Source organism: Pocillopora damicornis, chromosome 6 (assembly GCF_964200805.1).
Source record: "Pocillopora damicornis chromosome 6, jaPocDami1.2, whole genome shotgun sequence".
Taxonomy (NCBI): Eukaryota; Metazoa; Cnidaria; class Anthozoa; order Scleractinia; family Pocilloporidae; genus Pocillopora; species Pocillopora damicornis.
This window is the reverse complement of record NC_142675.1, coordinates 8,956,107-8,976,282: the sequence shown is the minus strand read 5'-3', so window position 1 is coordinate 8,976,282 and position 20,176 is coordinate 8,956,107. Positions and strand designations below refer to the sequence as shown.

General features: G+C 39.1%; 3 protein-coding genes across 3 annotated transcripts in view; 1 reads left to right on the top strand and 2 right to left on the bottom strand.

Moving 5' to 3' along the window:
- The first annotated feature begins 12,980 nt into the window (after positions 1–12,980).
- Positions 12,981–15,721, top strand: LOC149043816 (uncharacterized). Its single transcript, XM_089210560.1, has 2 exons — positions 12,981–13,252; positions 13,335–15,721. The coding sequence occupies exons 1-2, from the start codon at positions 13,008–13,010 to the stop codon at positions 15,130–15,132; spliced, it is 2,043 nt and encodes a 680-aa protein (XP_089066686.1). The 5' UTR covers positions 12,981–13,007; the 3' UTR covers positions 15,133–15,721.
- A 97-nt stretch (positions 15,722–15,818) lies between these two features.
- Positions 15,819–17,399, bottom strand: LOC149043815 (uncharacterized). Its single transcript, XM_089210790.1, has one exon. The coding sequence runs from the start codon at positions 17,397–17,399 to the stop codon at positions 15,819–15,821; it is 1,581 nt and encodes a 526-aa protein (XP_089066916.1).
- Positions 17,400–18,175: 776 nt separating this feature from the next.
- The window catches only part of LOC113664310 (uncharacterized), a 225,051-nt gene continuing 223,050 nt past the window's right edge, over positions 18,176–20,176 (bottom strand). Inside the window, exon 7 of the mRNA XM_089210531.1 lies at positions 18,176–18,282. The gene's annotated coding sequence lies outside the window, so the exon portion shown is untranslated. The remainder of the gene's footprint in view (positions 18,283–20,176) is intronic.

Below are 20,176 nucleotides of genomic sequence, written 5' to 3'. Positions count from 1 at the left end.
CGGTCAGTACAATAATGGAGAACAAAACGCCAAAAGATAAGCTTCGATGTCTCGTATGAGTTTGTTTTAAATTGTTTTAGGTATTTTTTTTCTAAGCCAGGTCATTCTTCGGTATCAAACATTCTCACAAAACGTAACATCTGCAATATATTAAGTTTATCTTAGATCATTCTCCGTCTATTTATGGCCTACACCTGCTTAGAAACGGTTTTGCTTAGTTTTCCTCTATTTCACACAGACTATACTTTTAAATGAAAATTGTGTGCACTTCTGTCTCAATAATACCAAAGGGGACGTCGACCTCGAGGAGAGAGACGGATTCTTGGGCTTTTCGATACCCAGTATGAACCCGTTAGACCATATTTACAGCTTGTCAAAAGGCGAAATGCTGCTACGCTATTGCTGATTAGTCAAAGAAACGTGCAACCAGACTCTTTGGTTTATACAGATGAATGGGCGGCTTACAAACAAAACCAAAGGGCTTTGGGTTTCAATCAACAAACGGTGAATCAATCGCTAAACTTCGTAGATTCAGTCACCAGTGTCCATACCCAACACCTAACTTCTTTTAAATCGTGTTTCTCAAACTTCAATGCACTTGGCCAAAATTCCGTAATAACAGCTATTAGTCATTATGTAGCCATTTTTTCTTTTTCGTGTGAACGCGATGCTTGTGCAAAATCAAATCAGCCTTTCTGTAGCCATACCCGCCACCTTTTCGCAGACGTTTCCTTCCCTCCGTTTTTCAGAGGGGGAAGACGGGTCCCGCTACGCTTAGCCGACTAATATCAAATCATAACGGATGGAATAAAGTTTTTAGAGTATTACTATAAATGAAGTAATTTTTCCGTGTGTGGTCTTAAACCATACGTAACAACTTATTGGGGTGTTGTTGTTTATCTATGCACTAAAAAAGAGACTTAAACACGAGAGCTAAAAGAAAACTTTGGGGAGAGGGGTGGTAAGAAACGAGGTCTGAGACCAAACAACGATGCTCTCACGACTTGCAAAGCGATCGATTTCGCGTCTCAGCCAGAGGTTATTCGACTGTTCGATAGTAGGTCAACTTTTCCCGCAAAATTTGACAGCAAACTCTAATAGTGTTTCAAGAACTGAATATTAGGGAGCTTATAAATAAGCAACCACGAAAGCGATGCCGAGGATAAAGTCGATTAAAAACTGATTGATATTCTTCTAAAGAATCTCACTGGCTAAATGGTTTCTGTATTTCTAAAGGGGCCCATCCTTCCGGCTTATAATAATCTATTACCATAAACCATTAATACCGCCTTAAAGAGCTATCCTTCTATGTTACTTCAATTAACAGTTAACTATTTAACTTGAATGTAAAGCTCTTATAGCAGGTTTGACAAGAGAAGTAAAAATATGGGCAACTTATTGGCACGAGAGAAAACAAATCAAACAAGTTGCTTAGGTTTGACCTTTGTACGACTATTAACCGCTTCTAGCACGAACGATAACAAAGGCAAACATTTTAAGTTATCGATAATAATCGTGGAAATGTTATAGCGTGTTTTGCTTCTAAGGAGCCATTTTCTGACTTAACTACTTTAATTGTACTTGCAATATCTTTCGAATGATTTACCGAAGAGGATCTGCTCTCATTAATGTAAATAAACAAACCATCGAAACGAATCTAGTTTTTTTCGTAAAGGGAACCGCGCTCCTTTAAGAATACGTTACGCACAATACGCCTCATTGCTAATACTGGGTCAGAATGAGTCCTGGGATTGGCCGAGCCGGTACAAGGTCGCTCAAAGGGCATGTTGTTTCGCGCGGCCTCCATCTTTATTGTTGTTTTAGGAGATGTAGAGCCAAAAAAACTTCACAAATTCATTTAAATTTGTTCGTTTGAAAACCTTTTTTCTTTCCATGATGGATCGAGGTGATCATTAATATCAGTGTGGGAATGTGAAAATAACCGTAGATATCCCGAAAGGTACAACATTTTCACCAAAACCTTTTATTTCCAATTCGTGGGTTCGTGCAGAAGTCCGTGATAAGTTGTTACACCTTCCGTTCCATTCCGTTTCACGCGGCCTGGAGCCTTTTCGTTGTAGAGTCTCGAAAACCTTAACAAATGTTTCAAAAGGAATGTATTTTTTATACTTTCCCTGTATGATGTTACAATAACCGAAGATATCCTGTAAGTTACGTAAATTGAAGAAAATCTTTTATATACACGTCGCGGTAAAACGTTTTGTTCATGACATCTTCAGCTTCCATGACAATTGAGTTATTCAATCTCGCCTGTTTTCCTCTTCTTTACCCGATTTTCGATGGAAATCAATTTATACCTTTACTCTGATGTTTTTTTCACAAATTACTATTTAAGATGTCAATATGCAGATTTGTCGGGATTATCAGATAATCGCGTTCTACCAAAGCAAGAGAATATAAACTCGTGAGAACACAAACTGTATATATATTCTCTAGACCAAAAGCTATTTATAAAATGCGAGGAAAAATGACTATATTGACTATTAATGGCAAACTATGAAATTAAAATTATGACTAAAGCGAAACAAATGAACGAAACGTGAAAACAAAACTAAGAAAATATAGCACAACAACAAGAGTTGTAAGAGAAACAGAGGTTGTTTTGCAATAAACTGATGGAAATTATTACCAACTGTGCGAATATTGTGCATACAAAAACGAATTAAGGGAGCTCGTTTTGGAACAAACGCGCGTGTCCAATTACGATAACAGCAGATGAAAATAAAATGAGAAATGCCAATAAACAAAAGAGCGAATGTCCCTGATTCCTAATTACGAAAAAGCAAACGCAAAAGCGGGCTAAAAACAAAATACAATGAAATAATTTGAAACAGTAAAATTTAATAATAACTAAGCGAATTTGCGGAGTTTACGCGCTAGACAACAACCTTAGCGACCAAAACCAATTCGATAATTAACAAGGTCAAGCACATGTACTTAATGCAGTAAACAGCGTAAACAACCCTACCTTGTCAGGAGTAAGTTCTCTAGCTCTTTAGCCTTCTCTCAAGAGAACAGTTCAGCACGGCAGCACAAATCCAACTAAACTACAACCGAACAGTGGACATTCGGGGGCTCCGGTTGTCACAGCGGATTTGGACTCCCCTAGTTCAAATCCGCTAAGGGGTATCGACCCCCCTTCGCAGATTTGGACTCCCCTTCCGAACTTTCCTTATTAGCATCGTTTGTATCATATTTGGTTACTTATTCTATCTGAAAGCTCTGTGTCGATGTTCTCTTCAGTCACAACACAACATTCCTCAATAAAGGTAAAGAAAAACAGCCATTTCGTTCCAATTCTGCCGCATTTATTATAGCGAGTCGTACAGTATACGCAAGAACTAAATGCAAATAAACTACTGCATTCGAACTATTGAAATTGTTACAGTAATTCTTTGCTTCTTCTGATGCGAATCAACGTGGATACGAAACGTCATAACAATAATGGAGACTATTGCGTCAAGTCACAAAAATAACTCAGTCTGATTATCTGATTAAATAACATCAAACAGTTTCTGAACAAGAACGAAGTAACTACTCCTACTAGAAGTCGTTCGTAAAGCCTCTGATAAGTAAAAACCTTTCTATTCTGAACTATTGGAACTCTCAGTTTATTTTCAAATGCAAACCAACATTAATATCTAGGTCTTAAAAAAAGTGGAGACTATTACATTGAACTCAATCTCATTTTCTAATTTTAACGATTATTAACTGTTGAGGGATCCGAAATAATAACTTAACAATTACGAAGACGTCTAGAGTCTGGCGGTCTTCAGACAATGCAGAGCCACCCGCCCTCCCGGGCAGTCTTAAATCCCTCGCGGCTCATTTGCAACCATTCTTCGCACAACTCTCACTGTACCATATCGTCCGGGCATGGAACAATAGCAAAATAAATTGATGTTACAATTTTGTCTCTTATTAGAGTGGTCTAGTAAGAGGACGGGAACGTCAGTTGACAATGGCGCGCGCAGCAAAAATACCGCAAAGAAACTGGTCGAGAACGTCGCCCCGTTGTGTCTCAGAAGTGACTTAGCAGTCGTTACAACGAACCGTCAAAGTTATATTTGTTCTTGAATATCCTAACCTCGGCTCTTTCAAGATCAACATCACCTTTGAATTTTCGGTTTCATTGACCACTTGAAGGACAACAAAACTATCCTCTTTGAGAGTTATGCAACAAGTGCAAACAGAGGATAGTTATAGATACTGCAAGTAAGTTGTTAATATGAATCCACATGGGTGATTAAGCTTTGAAATTATTTCATTCCAGTTAATTCTCGAGTCTATTAATTCATCTATCAAATTTTGAAGCCCACTGAATATTTTTTCCATGATTTGTGTCGCTGTCATTTTGTTTCGTGTTATTAGATTTCAGCACTTCTCGTTTTTCTTCATAACTTTGAAAAGTATAATTTGAAATTGAAATTGTCGTCGTTTTTCCCCTTGTTTACTGAATATTCTTCTCCATCATGACAGTACATCTCTTTTGAGCACCACCTTCTTAGAGTTGCGATGCATTTTGAACGGAGCTGTCAGCAGTTAAGGCGAAACCATATAGAAACCAAGCGATCCAACGATGGTTTGTTTACGATGAGTTCCTGTTGAACGATAAGAGAATGAAATGAAGTCAAACTAGTCACCAACGAAACGGTTTGACTTAGGAATAAGACTTTGTTCCTGTTTTTTAATTGTTGCTGTTGTTTAATTTTATTATTATTATTATTATTATTATATATATATATATATATATATATATATATATATATATTTTTAACGAATAAAGTCGTTTAAGACTGAATCAAATTAGTACTGAGATTTAAAAAGCCGTGCCGAAATCAAACTGATTGTCATTTTCTTTTGCAGCGAGAGCATGATTTTCTTATCTCAGTTTTCACCAACGCTGATCAAGAATTTATGACATAAAAAAAGTGCAAACCCAAGCTATTCCCAAATTTTTATCTCAGGATTCAATTCGTCGAACACTATTTCATTACTATAAGGATGAAAGTGACAACAAATAACACCGAATAATACAGAAAGTAAGCTTCGTTATATTTTATTTTGATAAACTTTATCACGAAACAAGTTTATTGATGAATTAATTCACGGTAAAATTAAGAGCATCCCATTCTTAGAGTTTTTATTCAAGAAATGTATCAAAGAAAAGCTTAAAAGTGAACTGAGCCCTGAAATCTTGGATCCGGCGCTTGCTTTCGATTGTGTTTACGCTGGATTTGGGAATCCAGCATAAACACGATCGATTGGGGAGAACGGCAACGCCAACACTGGAAGTCGAAATATAGTCATGTGCAGACTATTCGCGCGCTTTCCCGTTCTGAAATGACGTTCCCGTCCTCTTGCTAAATCAGTGTATTGAATGTAGCGGTTTTCGACTGTCGCGGAAAAGGTTCGAAACGACCTTTCTCCAAACATTAAACTAAATGCTTGCGCATTTCCCTTGGTCAAAAGAAACATCCGACAGGTCGTGTCCAGCAGCCAGTTCGCATGCCTTGACGATACGCAAGTTTTGAATTTAACAACATACTGTAGTACGAACTGGAACGTAAAGTTTTAGCTATTTCTATTAGAACGTTAAGGATGATGTTTTCACTCAGTTTTGTTTGGGGGTCCAAATTCGCGGAGGGGGTCCATATTCGTTAGCGGTTTAGGGCCGGGGAGGCCGTATCCGCTACCGGATCTGGACCGGGGGTCCAAATCTAAGAGGGGGTCCAAATCCCCTAGGACACCGTGAAACCACATTCGAGCTTACACTTGCAGCTGTAAAGGCATTCCTAAGTGATATCATAAGCTTGCTGAATCATATAAAAAAAATTCCTAAGAACAAAATGAAATAATTAAAACTACGCGCCACTATACATGTAGTTACTCGGAGAAATTATATGTCTTCAGACTGTCACACAATCTTAACTAAAGCATTTCCCTGTCCTTTTACGAAGGGACAGGGAAATGTCGACTGCCGAAAGAAACGGTTGGTCTGAATACAGACCCTTGCCAAGGTATGAAATTCAAATAAAGTAACCTTTTAGTGCGCATCAATTCATACTTCATGGATCGACTCACCCTTCACACGATCTTCTCGACAACAGTGCTTCAAACGAAATAATTACGCCCAGGGCACGTAATGAGGCTGAGCAACCGTCCTGAAAAGAGAAAAAGGTAGCTAATGTATCAAATATATGTTCAACAAACGCTTACCTCCAAAGGCTCGTGTTAAAATTTTCATAATTATACACATTTACGCGTGTGAAATACCGTACGTCAACAACCGATTACTGAAGTTTAAGTTAAAGATTGAATAACTTTATTTTTCTGTATGTACCTGCGCTTTCTTCGGGTCAAATCTTCACATGGAGAGTGATGTTAGTTTAAACCAATTCGTTTCCCTGTTTCCTGATCTTCCTACAAGAATGATGCGTTCGTCTTCTTATATTTTCAAAATTTTGAAGGGCCGGAATCCGTCCCTTCCCCCCCCCCACCACCACTCTTAAAAACCCGGCCATGCTCGTAGTTGTGACTTAATCCCAATCAAAACTTCCTTTCTTCTCATAAGTCTTTACGTCTGTTCTTTTGACGTTTCCATCGTTGACCCTGCCAAAGACCGGCTTGGCCAGCAAGATTGACATAGATAGACCTTATCAGAATATTGTATTCAATATTAAGACATAGACAGAGAGTCGGATACTCTTTCGGGGATTAAACAAAGAAACTCTGCGGCCAATTTTAAATTACCGGATGATTGCGTTCAAATAAATTTAGCTGAAGCGACAAAGGAAGAGCATAAAATTTGCCAAATAAATACTTTACAAAGCTCTTCTGAAGAATTATAGACCGCATTTTTATAACTTGCAATTTATCTGTGCAATGTGAACTGTGAGTGGCGGTTTTCCAAAGGTCACTGTTATTTCTGCGTCTTATCTGCGATGCTAAGAGCCGGTGTGGGGTCCTTCTTATATAACTGTCATAAAAGAATAAAAGTTCGTCTGCTGGTAGTCGATTTATTGCAAACACTATAATTTGAACGTTTTAGCGAAAGGAAAATTTAAAAGAATAGATTTTAAGAGCTAATGTCAGCATGTATCAGAGAAACAGCGTTACCCGAGTTGCGTGACCTCATGTAACGAATATACTAGACCTATGGTATTTCTGTCAACATAATACTTTGTTTTATCATCTAAACTTAATCCCCTGTCATTATTGAAGCTGGCAAAGAATTTTTTTTTTGGTGAATATTTTTGTCCGACATACTTTTCCTATGTCGAAAAGTAGCATCAAACAAAGACAGTTTTAACAATGACCGATACGACAGAATCTACTGAGCTTCAAGCTTTTAAAAGACAAAAGGATGGTTATAAAATTACTGTAAAAATTTCCTTGTGTATTTGTGTTGTTCTATCTTGAGACGAACTCAAAGTCCGGCAAAGTTTACTTGATAGCGACTATGAAACATACATGGTGTGCCTTCTTGTCGCCGCCGTTAACTGGCATAAATCATTACAATTTCCAAAAAAATCTAACATAGCACTCTTACCTTGTTTGTTTAGGATTTTATTAGCTGTCTCGATGATCACGTTAATTATGCTCTACCACACTCTAGCCAAATTGGGGTTCCGGTTTATATATCTTCTCTATCTTATTATATCAGTTGCATGACAAGCGTGACACAGAAATTCAAAGATGAATCAACTTCCGAAATATCAAGAGATGGTTTTTTTCCCTCTTTGCATGACATCTAGAAAAACCTTTCAGGAATTACTGCATTCAGAAAACTAAAATGTCCAGATCTATCAATGGTTCCTTTGCCGGCTGAAATCAGAGAATGGTTACAATAGTCAATTTGACAAACTGATCTGTTCATAAGGGTCTCATCTTACATGCTAACATGGAGATTTGCTGTTCAGTTAAATCGTTCGCTGGTGGAACTTTAGTTATCGAGAAGACCGAAGTTGTATATCTCAAGTCGTTCCCTTACGTGGTTGTTAGAAAGACATTTCAATTCACATGCGGAGTTGCAAGTTTTCAGACCCAGAAAATAAAGTTGATCTTATTTTGTCGCGTGCCGACATCTTCGAGACGCCAAAATACGTCGATGATTTTACAGATTGCCGCACTCATAGATCAAATCTCGGTGTTGGGTGGAGTCGTGGTTCCAGTAGCAGATGTAGTGTGCCAAAAGAAGTGTCCGGTCATGGTAAAGGTAGGGTTAAGTCGATTCCAAAAGCCGAGAGTGAAATTGGCAAGCTTGTATCACTAACAGAACTCAAGATGTCTGAAAAATTCGTACAATCTGGTTTCAGTAAGTAGGCTACTTACCACCGTGAGCAACGCGTGACGTCAGACTTAAGTCTCGATTGGGAATTGGTCCATAGGCTACCAAAAATCCAGACAGAGGCGGAGTTTTCTGAACCAATGTCTAAACACTTTGTTGGCTTTCCGCCGTCTGGGGGGACGCCTAATTATGCACACGGTGGTAAAGGGCCCTTCCGCACTAGCTACTAGACACTGATAAAACTTGTTTCTCTTCGCCAAAAATCACACCAAAATTTGTCCTTGCTAGATTTCAAGAGAGCTGCTCGTATCAGCACCCCCTGGGGGACCCCTTTACATAAGAGGGCGGGGGTGCGCGCCCGGAATTTCGAAAACGACTGCTATAAATTATAAAAGGTACTTAAGTCTTATCCGTGTGGGAGTGGCAACAATCGATGTCTACCCCTAAAAAGTGCCAATTCCAAAACAAAAAACCGAAAAATCCCAAAAATATAAACTCCTTTATCGATGTGCTTGAGTCAGATCATTAAAATTGTCCTAGTAATGCTTATTTCAGGTATTTCTATTAAGCGAAAAACACCCTAGAACGTACCAGCTAGGTCTTTGGTGGTCCACTAAAGTTTGAGACATCGTAAAAGGTACCAGGTCGCTGATTTTGACTCCTAAAAGGTACGACACAAGCATCCTCACCCATTTCCGATCACCTTCCCCCCTGGCCACCCCGTCAGCACCTAAAAACGAAAAATGAGATTTGTTCCGTAGTGAAAAAAAAAGTGATTTGCCCCAGTCCCCCCTCTCCTCAAAAATCTAACCATCTGTCCCTGAGGTACTTTTACCTGGAACCCATTACTCCTGCTTTTACATAATTCAAAAGTAAGTTTCGTTCCGAAAAGAAATTAATTTCATATTAATTTAGCCTGTAAAAACAAGTATTTATGTCCTTTTCTGCCTTTTTCTATGCTTTCCTCGCTCCCAAAGTGGGTTCATACCAATATGAGAGTCGTACCGCGTTTACAGGAAACCGGTAGAAAAGGTCGTCCAGAATGAGTGTTTCGTTCTATAATGAAAAACCCAAAAAAACTCACTCAGAAACGATTAGTATCGAATAAATTGTGGTCTGGTATCATGTGGTAACCGATATTAACTCGTTCTTGAACAAAACGTATTCAGATATCATGTAAAAGGCCCCTAAAAGTTTTTATTCCCAGAGCATCACGCTTTGCTAGCCTGTCTGAATACTATAAATTTCAATAGCGTTGAAGAAACAACCCGCTTTTAACTGCTTCGCTGCCGCTGAAACAACGACTAGTGACAAAAAAAGCACATATTCTAATATTTTCAATTCAACATAAACATAAATCTTTATACATGGTAAATTCATTTATGTCGGTATCAATTATTGCATGACTAGCTTATGATATAAATAGGGGAGGGGGAACACACAACGGAAAACCTGGGCTCCTGTGAAAAAATGAATTCCCAGGCGTAATACATTAATCAAAACGGCTAATAAAATCATAAATAAACAAGGTAAGAGTGTTATGTTAGATTTTTTGTACAAATTGTTGTGTTTTATGCCAGTTAACGGTGGCGACAAGTAGGCACACCATGTATGTTTCATAGTCGCTATCAAGTAAATTTTGCTGGAGTTTCGGTTCGTCTCAAGATAGAACAACACAAATACACAAGGAAATTTTTAAAGTAACTTTGTAACCATCCTTTTGTCTTTTGAAAGCTTGAAGCTCAGTAGATTCTGTCGTATCAGTCATTGTTAAAACTGTCTTTGTTTTGATGCTACTTTTCGACATAGGAAAAGTATGTCGGACAAAAATATTCACCAAAAAAAATTTCTTTGCCAGCTTCAATAATGACAGGGGATTAAGTTTAGATGATAAAACAAAGTATTATTTTGACAGAAATACCGTAGGTCTAGTATATTCGTTACCTGAGCTCACACAACTCGGGTAATATTCACGGTGAAAATTTGCATATTTGAGCGGTCGAAAGAAAAAAGTCAGGTCTCGAAAACTGAAACATATTTTCACAAAAAAACTACACCAAAATTATTAGAACATATTGGGCTACAAAATATGAAAGTAGGAGTAAAAACGAATTTTGGGCGACTTTCCACAATATTTCAAATTTGTTCGATGGACGCTGACATTCTAAGAAGTTTTGAAGTATATTAATAATAAACATCTGTGTTTCTCATAGTACTATTTCACGGTGTATACGGTACCTCAAAAAGCTGTCACGAGCTGCAGAAAGTGTCCGAAATGGCTTCATGGGAATTTAAAGGTAATAACTCGATCATTATTGCGAACGGCGTGGAATAAAAGTTTGTCAATTCAAATATTCTGCTGGTTAACTCAAAACAAAAATGTTACGCTCTTGATTAACGACTCCATAAGTCTAGTTCGTTGCGTGGCGATTGACTCAGTGGCATGTGCACAAACGACAACATCTTCTGCGTTTCTCATAAAGGGAAGCCAAGAGTTATAATTTCCGTAATCAATTCAGATTTGACGTTTTAATGTGGTTCTAAAACAGGAAAACTTCTCCGTTAGATGTCTAAGTTACAGCTGGATAGGGATGAGAAGGTAATTAAAAAAAATATGCAATATGCAGCTTCCGGGCTTCTATGTCGAGATATTGAAGAAAAACTTGTTTGCCAACTCATGCGATAAATGATGGTAATGGGACCGGGTGAAATCCAATTCGGTTTGTAATCATGAGTGATCGACAAAAGTACCAATTGATCCTAACCGTTACAATTTCCGAAAACAGCAAAATACATTTGGGCCAAATATCTCAGGTAGAGACAATTTCTAAAGTAAAAAAAAAACTTCTCCATTTTGAAAATTCCTCAGTTGTTTTTAGGATAAGTGGTTGTTGCTATGGTTATTGTGATTATTCTGTGATTGGTGGATTTGGCTGAATGGATTGAGTATGATTGGCTGCTTCAGCTGTCGGACTACAAGTGTCCGATTACAGCCAACTGTCCGACTACATTGTCCGATTACAGCTTCACAGAATGATTTTTGAAAAATAAAGCAGCTAATGCGCCGATCAAATTTGAGGAATTGTAATGGTTATGAATGCAATATTGTGCATTTGGTTATTTTGTACTTTAAAAAAAAAGACCTTTAAACCTAAAGCGTACGCTGCACTTCTCTATCCGCTCTGCTTTTCCCACCTATTTTCAATCTGGGTAACTCTGGTTGTCTGAGTCTAAGTAAAATCTAAACTACATGCATATAAATTCGCTATCGCTAGGCAGGAGTGGGCTTGCTGGTCAACTGACTATGGAAGATCCAACTTTTGATTTCAGAACACTAACCCAGACACTTTTACGAGAATCTCACAAATGAACAACGACGTAGTTAATGTTTCCGAACAACTGAATCAATCTTCGACTGCATAAATCAAAATAAGAACTTTCGAGTGGGTTCATATCAAGTTCAGAAGACAAATTAAGCACGTTCACTGCCGGAAGTTAGACAAGACAGTCACAAATATTAATCACTTGGGAACTCATCGTGGCAGCTTACCCCTAAATATCTTCGGCCTTTGAATTCATATAGTAACTACAAAAGTACAAGCTAAATATAAACGAATGACGAAATTATACTCAACAAACTTAAGACTCTATGACGATATTAATATTCCTACTGATGCTTTGGTTACCTGGTATGAACCTACTTGAGCTTAATTAAATGAAGTGAGCTAATAATGATTTCTTTTTCACTTCTCAGAAATAAATTTCAACTAAAAGTACTGCATGCAGAGGGAATCCGCTTCATTACTCTTAAGATGAATGCCGTAAATTAGTTCCCTCTCGATAACGTGACACGAAGAAATCAAGGTCAGCTCCATAACGACAATTATGCAAAGATTTTAAGTTTCTAGCACAATCATTCATAACTGAAATATTCAATTATTTTTCTAGATAAGGTGTTAGACTTCCTTGATTATGAAGGTTTACATCCGCAAAAGAAGTAAGGTCACGCATGAAGCGTTCCAGACGAGCTTAAGTTGGTTTATTGAGACGAGAGGCCCCTCAGCCGTTTTGGTTTCTGTGTTCAGCTGGTTGTCAACCATTCGATAAATCTGATGCTAACTCTTTCTAGCTCCTCTGGCTTTGTAAATGAGACCGATGGTTGAACAATGTGCATAAGGGCGACATATTCATGTATGACTCCTGTGGTCCTACAATTACGGAATAATTGAGGACCAAACCGCTAGTATGTCTGGCTAATTTAGTATTATCACTAAGTTAATAGCGTAAATTGCCCACCGTAAAGAGTTTTAAAGCTGATGTTTCGAGCGTTAGCCTTTCATCAGAGCGACTAAATGAAGCTCTGAGGAAGGGCTAACGCTCGAAACGTCAGCTTTGAAACTCTTCACGGCGGCCAATTTCCGTTATTAACTCACTTGATGACACTAAATTACCTTGTTATACTCTCCCACCGGCGCAGCACCACAGTTTCGTTAGCATGTCTGATGAATTAAACCAGTGTCTACAGTAACACACTTAACTTGTTGGACAGTGACTTACCTGAGAAGTGAATGACACTAAGAAGTGTGATCAAATATGAAATTAAACCAAACCTCATTCCGGATAATTCAGTGCAACGGGAGGTTAATTACCACGGAAGGAATGAATACGCTTAATTCCAAAATGGCGGCCACCGCGGATGGTCTGGGCCGAGTTGACACGAAAGCGAGGCATCGAGGGCCAACGCCAAAGACAACAGAAGATGGCGTCTCTTGCAAACACTCTTGTGTACGGTCCTCCGTTTTTAACTGAAGACGATATTCCGGGAAGTTCATTAAACGGAAGAGATCCGAATCGTTTAAAAAATTCTGAGCTGAAGTTTTGGTTGAAATGTCGCGGGGATAGCTGTAAAGGATTATCGACCAAAGCGCAACTTTGCAAGCGGTAAGATATGTGTTTATGTTGACTTCAAATCATTGCTGTGGTTGCTATGGCCTTGAATCTTACTGGATTCATTCCTTTACAGAGTCAACGACTACCTCCAAGCAAATGTTGCTCATCTCCTTGTGGATCCGGATGAAAACTTTATCTACACAAGGCGTAAACAGAATCGTAACAGAGTCTGTACTGAGGACCAAAGAGCCGAATCCGCCGATTCTGACTTGTCGACTCCGCCGGACCCGGACAACACAAAGAACATCGCTTTTCCTGCGAACGGATGGGGTACATCCCTTGCCAAAGGCCCGATGTTTACTCGTGCAGAATTAGAGAAACATATAAGTGATTCTGGAAAAAAGCATCGACATGGTGAGCATTATTCGCTGCCCACAGGATTACAAAAAGCCAAGCAGTTTCTGGCTGATGAGTATTTGCATGAAATACAAACGCACTCTGATCAGAGGTATTTTTACTTCCGTGCTAAGTGTTTTCATAGTTTCAAGGTCAATGAAGCACCGCACAACTTAAAACTAGCACTCTGTATGGTGACAGGAAATGTGGAGTATGCCTACTGTGGGCCAAGTTGTGCTGCAGGTAAATCTGGTTTTTGCAATCACATTCTGGCTTTAATGATAAAAGTTTGCAAATACACTATTTATAATTGCAAAGATGTGCGAGATTTGAAGGATGAGGAGGATGAAAATCCAACCAGTGCATGCACATCAGCTTTGCAAAATTGGCACAAATCAAGACTAGAAGGTATCCGCTCCCAGCCTGTCATGGATGTGGTTGTTTCAAATCCTGCAAATAATGCTGAACGTGTCAAAAAAACAGGAGTAACTTGTCTTCTGACAGAAGCAAGAAAGGGAGAAAGTGATCAGAAGAGGAAGCTTGAACAATTACTACATTCTCTTGAGCAGCATAGCTCAACGCTTGGCATAACTCAAGTGGTTGATCCCTCGAGTATTGATACATCACCTGTTGTTGAAACTCGTTTTGGGCAATGCCCAGTTGGGTCATTTGGATCGTATCAGCTTTCCTTTACTGAATCGAACTTCACATTTGTAACCTTGTTTGATGGATTTGACTGTACAGAACACTGCACAGCAAATGAATTCCCGGCCTACCCTTCGTTCCCATTGGATGATTTCTGCGGATCATTTCAGACCCCTGACAACCTCACTGTTAAAGAAATGGAACTGCTGAAGAGCTTGACTGTTGGTGTTATAGAGGCAAACAAAATGGAAGAGAAAACCAGAGAGCAAGCAAGTTGTGAGGAATGGATGCGAGAAAGAAAATTGAGATTCACTGCCTCTAATTTTGGAAAAATTTCTCGAAGACAGAGGAACCACACCAAATTTGTGGAAGATCTTTTAGCACAGAAGACATTTTCTTCAGCTGCTGTAGAACATGGCAAAAAGTATGAGCCGGTGGCACTGAAGGAATATGAGAAACATATGAGGAAAATGGGAAAACCTGTAAAAGTGTTAAAGAGTGGACTGTTTGTTTCTCCGAAGGTTCCAATTTTAGGATGTTCCCCAGATGCCAAAATCATTGACTTGAGCTGCAAAGACAGGTTTGGGCTTGGTGAGGTAAAATGCCCATCGTCGAAATTCCATGTGACTCCCCTCGAGGCTTGTGATGACCCTGGCTTCTTTATGGAAAACAAAAATGGGAAGCCATCTTTAAAAAGAAGCCATGTTTACTACGATCAGGTGCAAAGACTTATGGGCCTATCAGGGGTACCATGGTGTGACTTTATTGTTTACACTAGTAAAGGACTAAGTGTGGAGAGGATCAAGTTTGATCAGGACCACTGGAACAACTTATGTGGAAAACTATGTGACTATTATTTCAAGCACTTTCTTCCAGTTGCTGCTCTGTAAAACATAGCCAAAAAATACAAAGCAGTATGTTACAAATTTTATTGTCTAATGAATACTCATGATCTATTCATATGAAGTTAGTCGTGATCATAAATGTGTAAAGAAATCAAGACTACATTTGACTCAGATAATTGACGAACCCTCTCTAACTTACCGCTAACTCGAAGTAATTTACATTTTCCTTCAGGTCATTTTCTATATGATTTTTACCCTCGATAACTCAAATCATTGCTATTTCCCTGAGGGTTCAAGTAATCGGGAGCCAACTGTAGTTTTTTTTCTTTTTCTTTTTTTTTTTATAGAAACCAAATACCCTGACAAAGACAACTGGCCTTTTATCATAATTTATTGTAATAATAAAAAATACTGGCAAATATTTCAGTGTCAGTTGAGACTATTGAATAGAAAAATATTTGCAAAATTACTATATATTGGATTGCAATTTTGTAATCATAGCGCAAGTCTCTACGGTGTCTACATCACGTGGCAAAGCACAATTTCAACAAACATCGTGCTGTTAATTAGCCCAAAAAGTTATTTTACAACTTACCTCTTGAAAATTTTACATACAAAATAAAAACTAAAAGGATAAGAATTGAATTTAAAAAATCATTTGCCAAGAGATTTCAACACCAGGGCCTTTTTCAGTTTTCCCTCAAACATAAATATTTTGCTATCAAAACAAGTTATGCACTTATGATACTGTTCTGAAAATTGCATAGCATGGCACATACCGCCCACATTTGGTTTACAACCCCAAACAGGGTGAACGGTACTACACTATCCCATATATGAAAATTTTTAATTTTATTTATTGCCCTTTCAACATGAATCCGAACAGAAGCGATCGACTGTGTCTCAACAACTTCTGCTGCGCTCATTTGACCCTTGCTTCCCAAAAAAGGTGGAATATTTAGGGACACTCCAAGGGGTAGAAGGTCCTGAATAGTAAAGCCTTTATCGGCCATGACAGAATCTCCCCTATTAAAAGGCAGATTCAGAAATCCTGATCTTGTAACAATTTCCCTGTCAGAAATATGACCAGTGTATAGCTGGCTGATGAAGGTAATAGCACCTCCTGGTGAGATGCCAATCAAACCTTTAAGAGTTGTGTGGTTTTTGTAAGAACTAAAAAGTTCACTGTTAAGGCGTAGACTCTTGGGCATCTGGCATCGTACCTCAGTACAGTCAATAACGACCCTAGTTGAGGGGTATTTGTCTTTAAAGTCAGCAGGCATGCACAAATCCACTTTTGCTCTTGATGGCCACACTGGAATTACACTGAATTTTAAGAACATAAAATTTATCCATGAAATTATTATTCTGCTTACTGTTGTCTGTGAGACTCCATACAAGTGGCTTAAATGCTCCTCCTTGAACCCCTGCCTTAGTCTGCAAAGGTTCAAAAAGAATTCTTCCTTTGGGCTCAATTGGCGTGGCCTACCCTGCTTGGGAATATTTTCCTCATCCCTCTGACAGGGTGGGGAGGGGACATCACATGGTGAATCCGAGTGCCAGTAATTTATATTTTCCCCTTTCTTACCAGGATTTAAAAACGCGAAAACACTTTCTAAGACATATTTGTTTGGGAACCCCGTATAAAAAGCGACATCCTTCTCCGAGGGCAAAAATTTCTCAATGCAGAACACTCTTGACTGCAAGGAATCGTTCCGGCGTTTAAGTTCCTCTACTTCCGACTGGAAATTGTTATTTGAAATAGTGATTTTACGGATTTCCCCGACAAGCCGTTCATTTTCAAGTTTAAGTTCGCAAATAAGAGCTTCCAGATCCTCAGCTGGTTCTTCTACTGTGGTGCTTGCCGAATCTGCTAGTGTTGACGGGGAGGAAGCGCGAGATTCTTGAAATGTCACTAGATCGCACGTGGAACAGTTGTCGACTCGTGCTGGCGCAATTGTCGTCTCCTGTGATTTTGTCGCGGTTTTTTTCAAAATCAGAGTTCTTTTCCTCGGTGATTTTCGCTTGATCGGCGAACCCTGCTTCCAAGGAAACAAAGATGGGACTGCCATGGATTTCAAACTCTTTTTACGGCCTGTGAGTGATGGTAGATAATCTGACGATTTGAAATGTCGCGAGCAAACTCTCGTGTGTTCTGTCACCTTGAAATCTTTACCCTCATCTCTTCGAATGGCAACGATCCACTTCATAAATAAATCTCTATTTTCAGGAACATTGTGGTAAGAGATCTTAATACCATCTTCTTCGTAAACTTTCTTAGTGCAGCCAGGGACACAGCAATTTTGCGGCATGATGCGCTTTTTCTTTGCCATTAATTTACATACGTAAACATGAGACTTGGCCCTCGATGCCTCGTTTTCATGCTATTCGATCCAGACTCTCATCGGCCGCCGCCATTTTGGAATTAGGAGTATGTTCCTTCGTCATAATTTCCTCCCGCGTGACAACACGAAGATAACGTGATAACACTTATAGTTACCCACAGCTCCCTCAGCACTAATTGACGTTGTGATTGCTTATTTCAGGACATTCCTTATTATCTATCAAGAGGGGTTGTCCTAGCTTTTGAAACATCGTGTTTAGTGTTATTGTCTTCTTATGTAGTAATTCGAGTTAGAATGAGAAATCTTTCACCCAAAATTACAGCTCAATACGTGCTCCTCGTTCCGCGTTTTAGGATATTCTGTCATTTCGCATTGTTGGAAATTCCGCCATTCCATTTTATCTGAAGATGTTCCGTCATTCTGACGTTCCACAGGATTTGGTCACCCCCAGAAAATGCTTCTTCTTCTTCTTCTTCTTCCTCTACCTTAATTATGCCACCTCTCTATAAAGAAAATACTTATGGAGGATCTTGAAAGATTTATAAACAATAACAAGGTCAGACCACAACAACCGAAGTTACGTCCCCTTTTCTTTGCGAAAAGTGGGTGGGTTCTCTAACGTCCCCTTCCTAAGACAGTACAGGGAAGATTCAGGACAAGGGGCGCGTGGTCTATCGTCCATCTCGGTGAAGACTAGAACAGCTAACCGTTTGCAGACGTCATAGCAAAGGAAACGCCTTCTCCTCAGTTATTTTAAGACCCCGAGCGTGTGTCCGGTTAAGGCTTGAACCCTCTAATTCCCTCACGATAGCCAGGACTCGACCACCTATGCTAACCAAGCGGCGGTGACCTGCATTGAAAGGTTTTTGCGAAAATTAGCCACGCGAAATTGCAAACCTTGCAATATGATAAGTTAATTAACGTAAATGTCAGTTTACCACATAATCGTTCTAGCCATATTCTCTATTTTAGTTTCAGCCTGTGAGTTCTCTTTGATTGCATAAGTATCACCTTCTTCCTGCTTTCTTGTAAGATATCTTAGGTGCAGTCACCAAACAATCTATTCCTACCTGGCTCCTTGCAAAGTAACATATGAGACGGTCTTCAGTTTCCTTTTTATTATAATATAATTTTGCTCAGTGTCATTGGAAATATTTGCGTAGTCACCAAAGAGATATAAAACCACCAAAAAAGTTAACAAATGGCCAGTCACGAGGGCAACGCTTCGCTTTTCCCTATAAAAATTCTCCGGTTTCTCATGTAAAAAATTAACGATATACGACGTGAAAATCAGTGTGGGTACACTTCTGAAAGTTGAAAATATATCAAGTCGAAGGAAAAGTTTTGGTCTTGGTTCGCATTTTTGTCAACAAAATGAACACATATCGGTTAAAAAGATGAATTTCTCGAAGATTGCGCAGGTTAAATATTCAATAGTGGCATCCATTTACTTCTACATCTACTTCCAGTAAGTTGGTAAATTCTGTACAAACATCACGCCAACCAACTCGCGCGCAAAATGAGAATACTAAATGAGGCTTGAAAAAAATTAAGAACGATTGTGATCAAGAGACAGGCAAGGAATATTCCACAATAGTGCAAATAATCGTGAAAGATGATCGCGGAAAAGCGCTTGCGTGACGCTCGGTGAGTTGTAAGATGCCATGTTAACACGTATCAGACGAAAAAACAGTACAAATTCTCAGTCTGCATTTTGTGCCCGGTCTGCGGTCCGTAGTCTGCACAGAGTACGAAGCCATCCAAGCGCTTGACACTTAAAAATTTCAATGACACAGCTGGACACGGTCCTCAAACAACTCCATATTTCTCTTTGAAATATACTAATTTTTCATTGGAAAATATTCTACCTTCATTTACAATCCTCAAGCTCTTCTAAAAAGTGAAAAAATGCCAACGTTCTCCGTTTCGCTGACCTTGTACACAGAGTGCGAAGAGATCCAAGCGTGACACTAAGAAAATTTTCACCAGACACTACCGAACACGGTCTTCAAAAAACTAAACGTCCCCCAGTCTGATATTTTTCCATATTTCTCTTTGGGAAATACCAGTTTCTATGGGAAGTATTTTGTCTTCATTTAGAATCCTCGAGCGCTTCTAGAAAGTGAAAAAATTTGAATATTGTCCTTTTCGCCGACTCTTCATAGAGTACGAAGAGATCCAAGCGTGACACGAAAAAAATTTGCTTTGGATTCTTCAAGACAAAATTCAAAATACTGTAAGGAAACTGTGAAATGACAAACGGCGAATGTATTTACCGTAAAACTGTTGACTATATGTTCAGGGTGGCTCTTGAGAAAGACGATATTAGAAGGTTTTCAGAGGGTTACCGGTCACCTCGCCACCAAGCAGACTCGCCACCAGCGAACTCGCCACCAAGGAACGATCTCGCCACCAACGTACTCGCCACCAAGCGAAGTCTTCTCGCCACCAACCTTTATAAAGTTTGAGTACAGACAAGCGAACAAACTTATCGGTTTCGAACGTGCTTTCGCCACCAACCTTTATAAAGTTTGAGTACAGACAAGCGAACAAACTTATCGGTTTCGAACGTGCTTTCGACAACATACGTTTATAAAGTTTGAGTACAGACAAGCGAACAAACTTATCGGTTTCGAACGTGCTTTCGACAACATACGTTTATAAAGTTTGAGTACAGACAAGCGAACAAACTTATCGGTTTCGAACGTGCTTTCGACAACATACGTTTTTTAAGTTTGAGTACA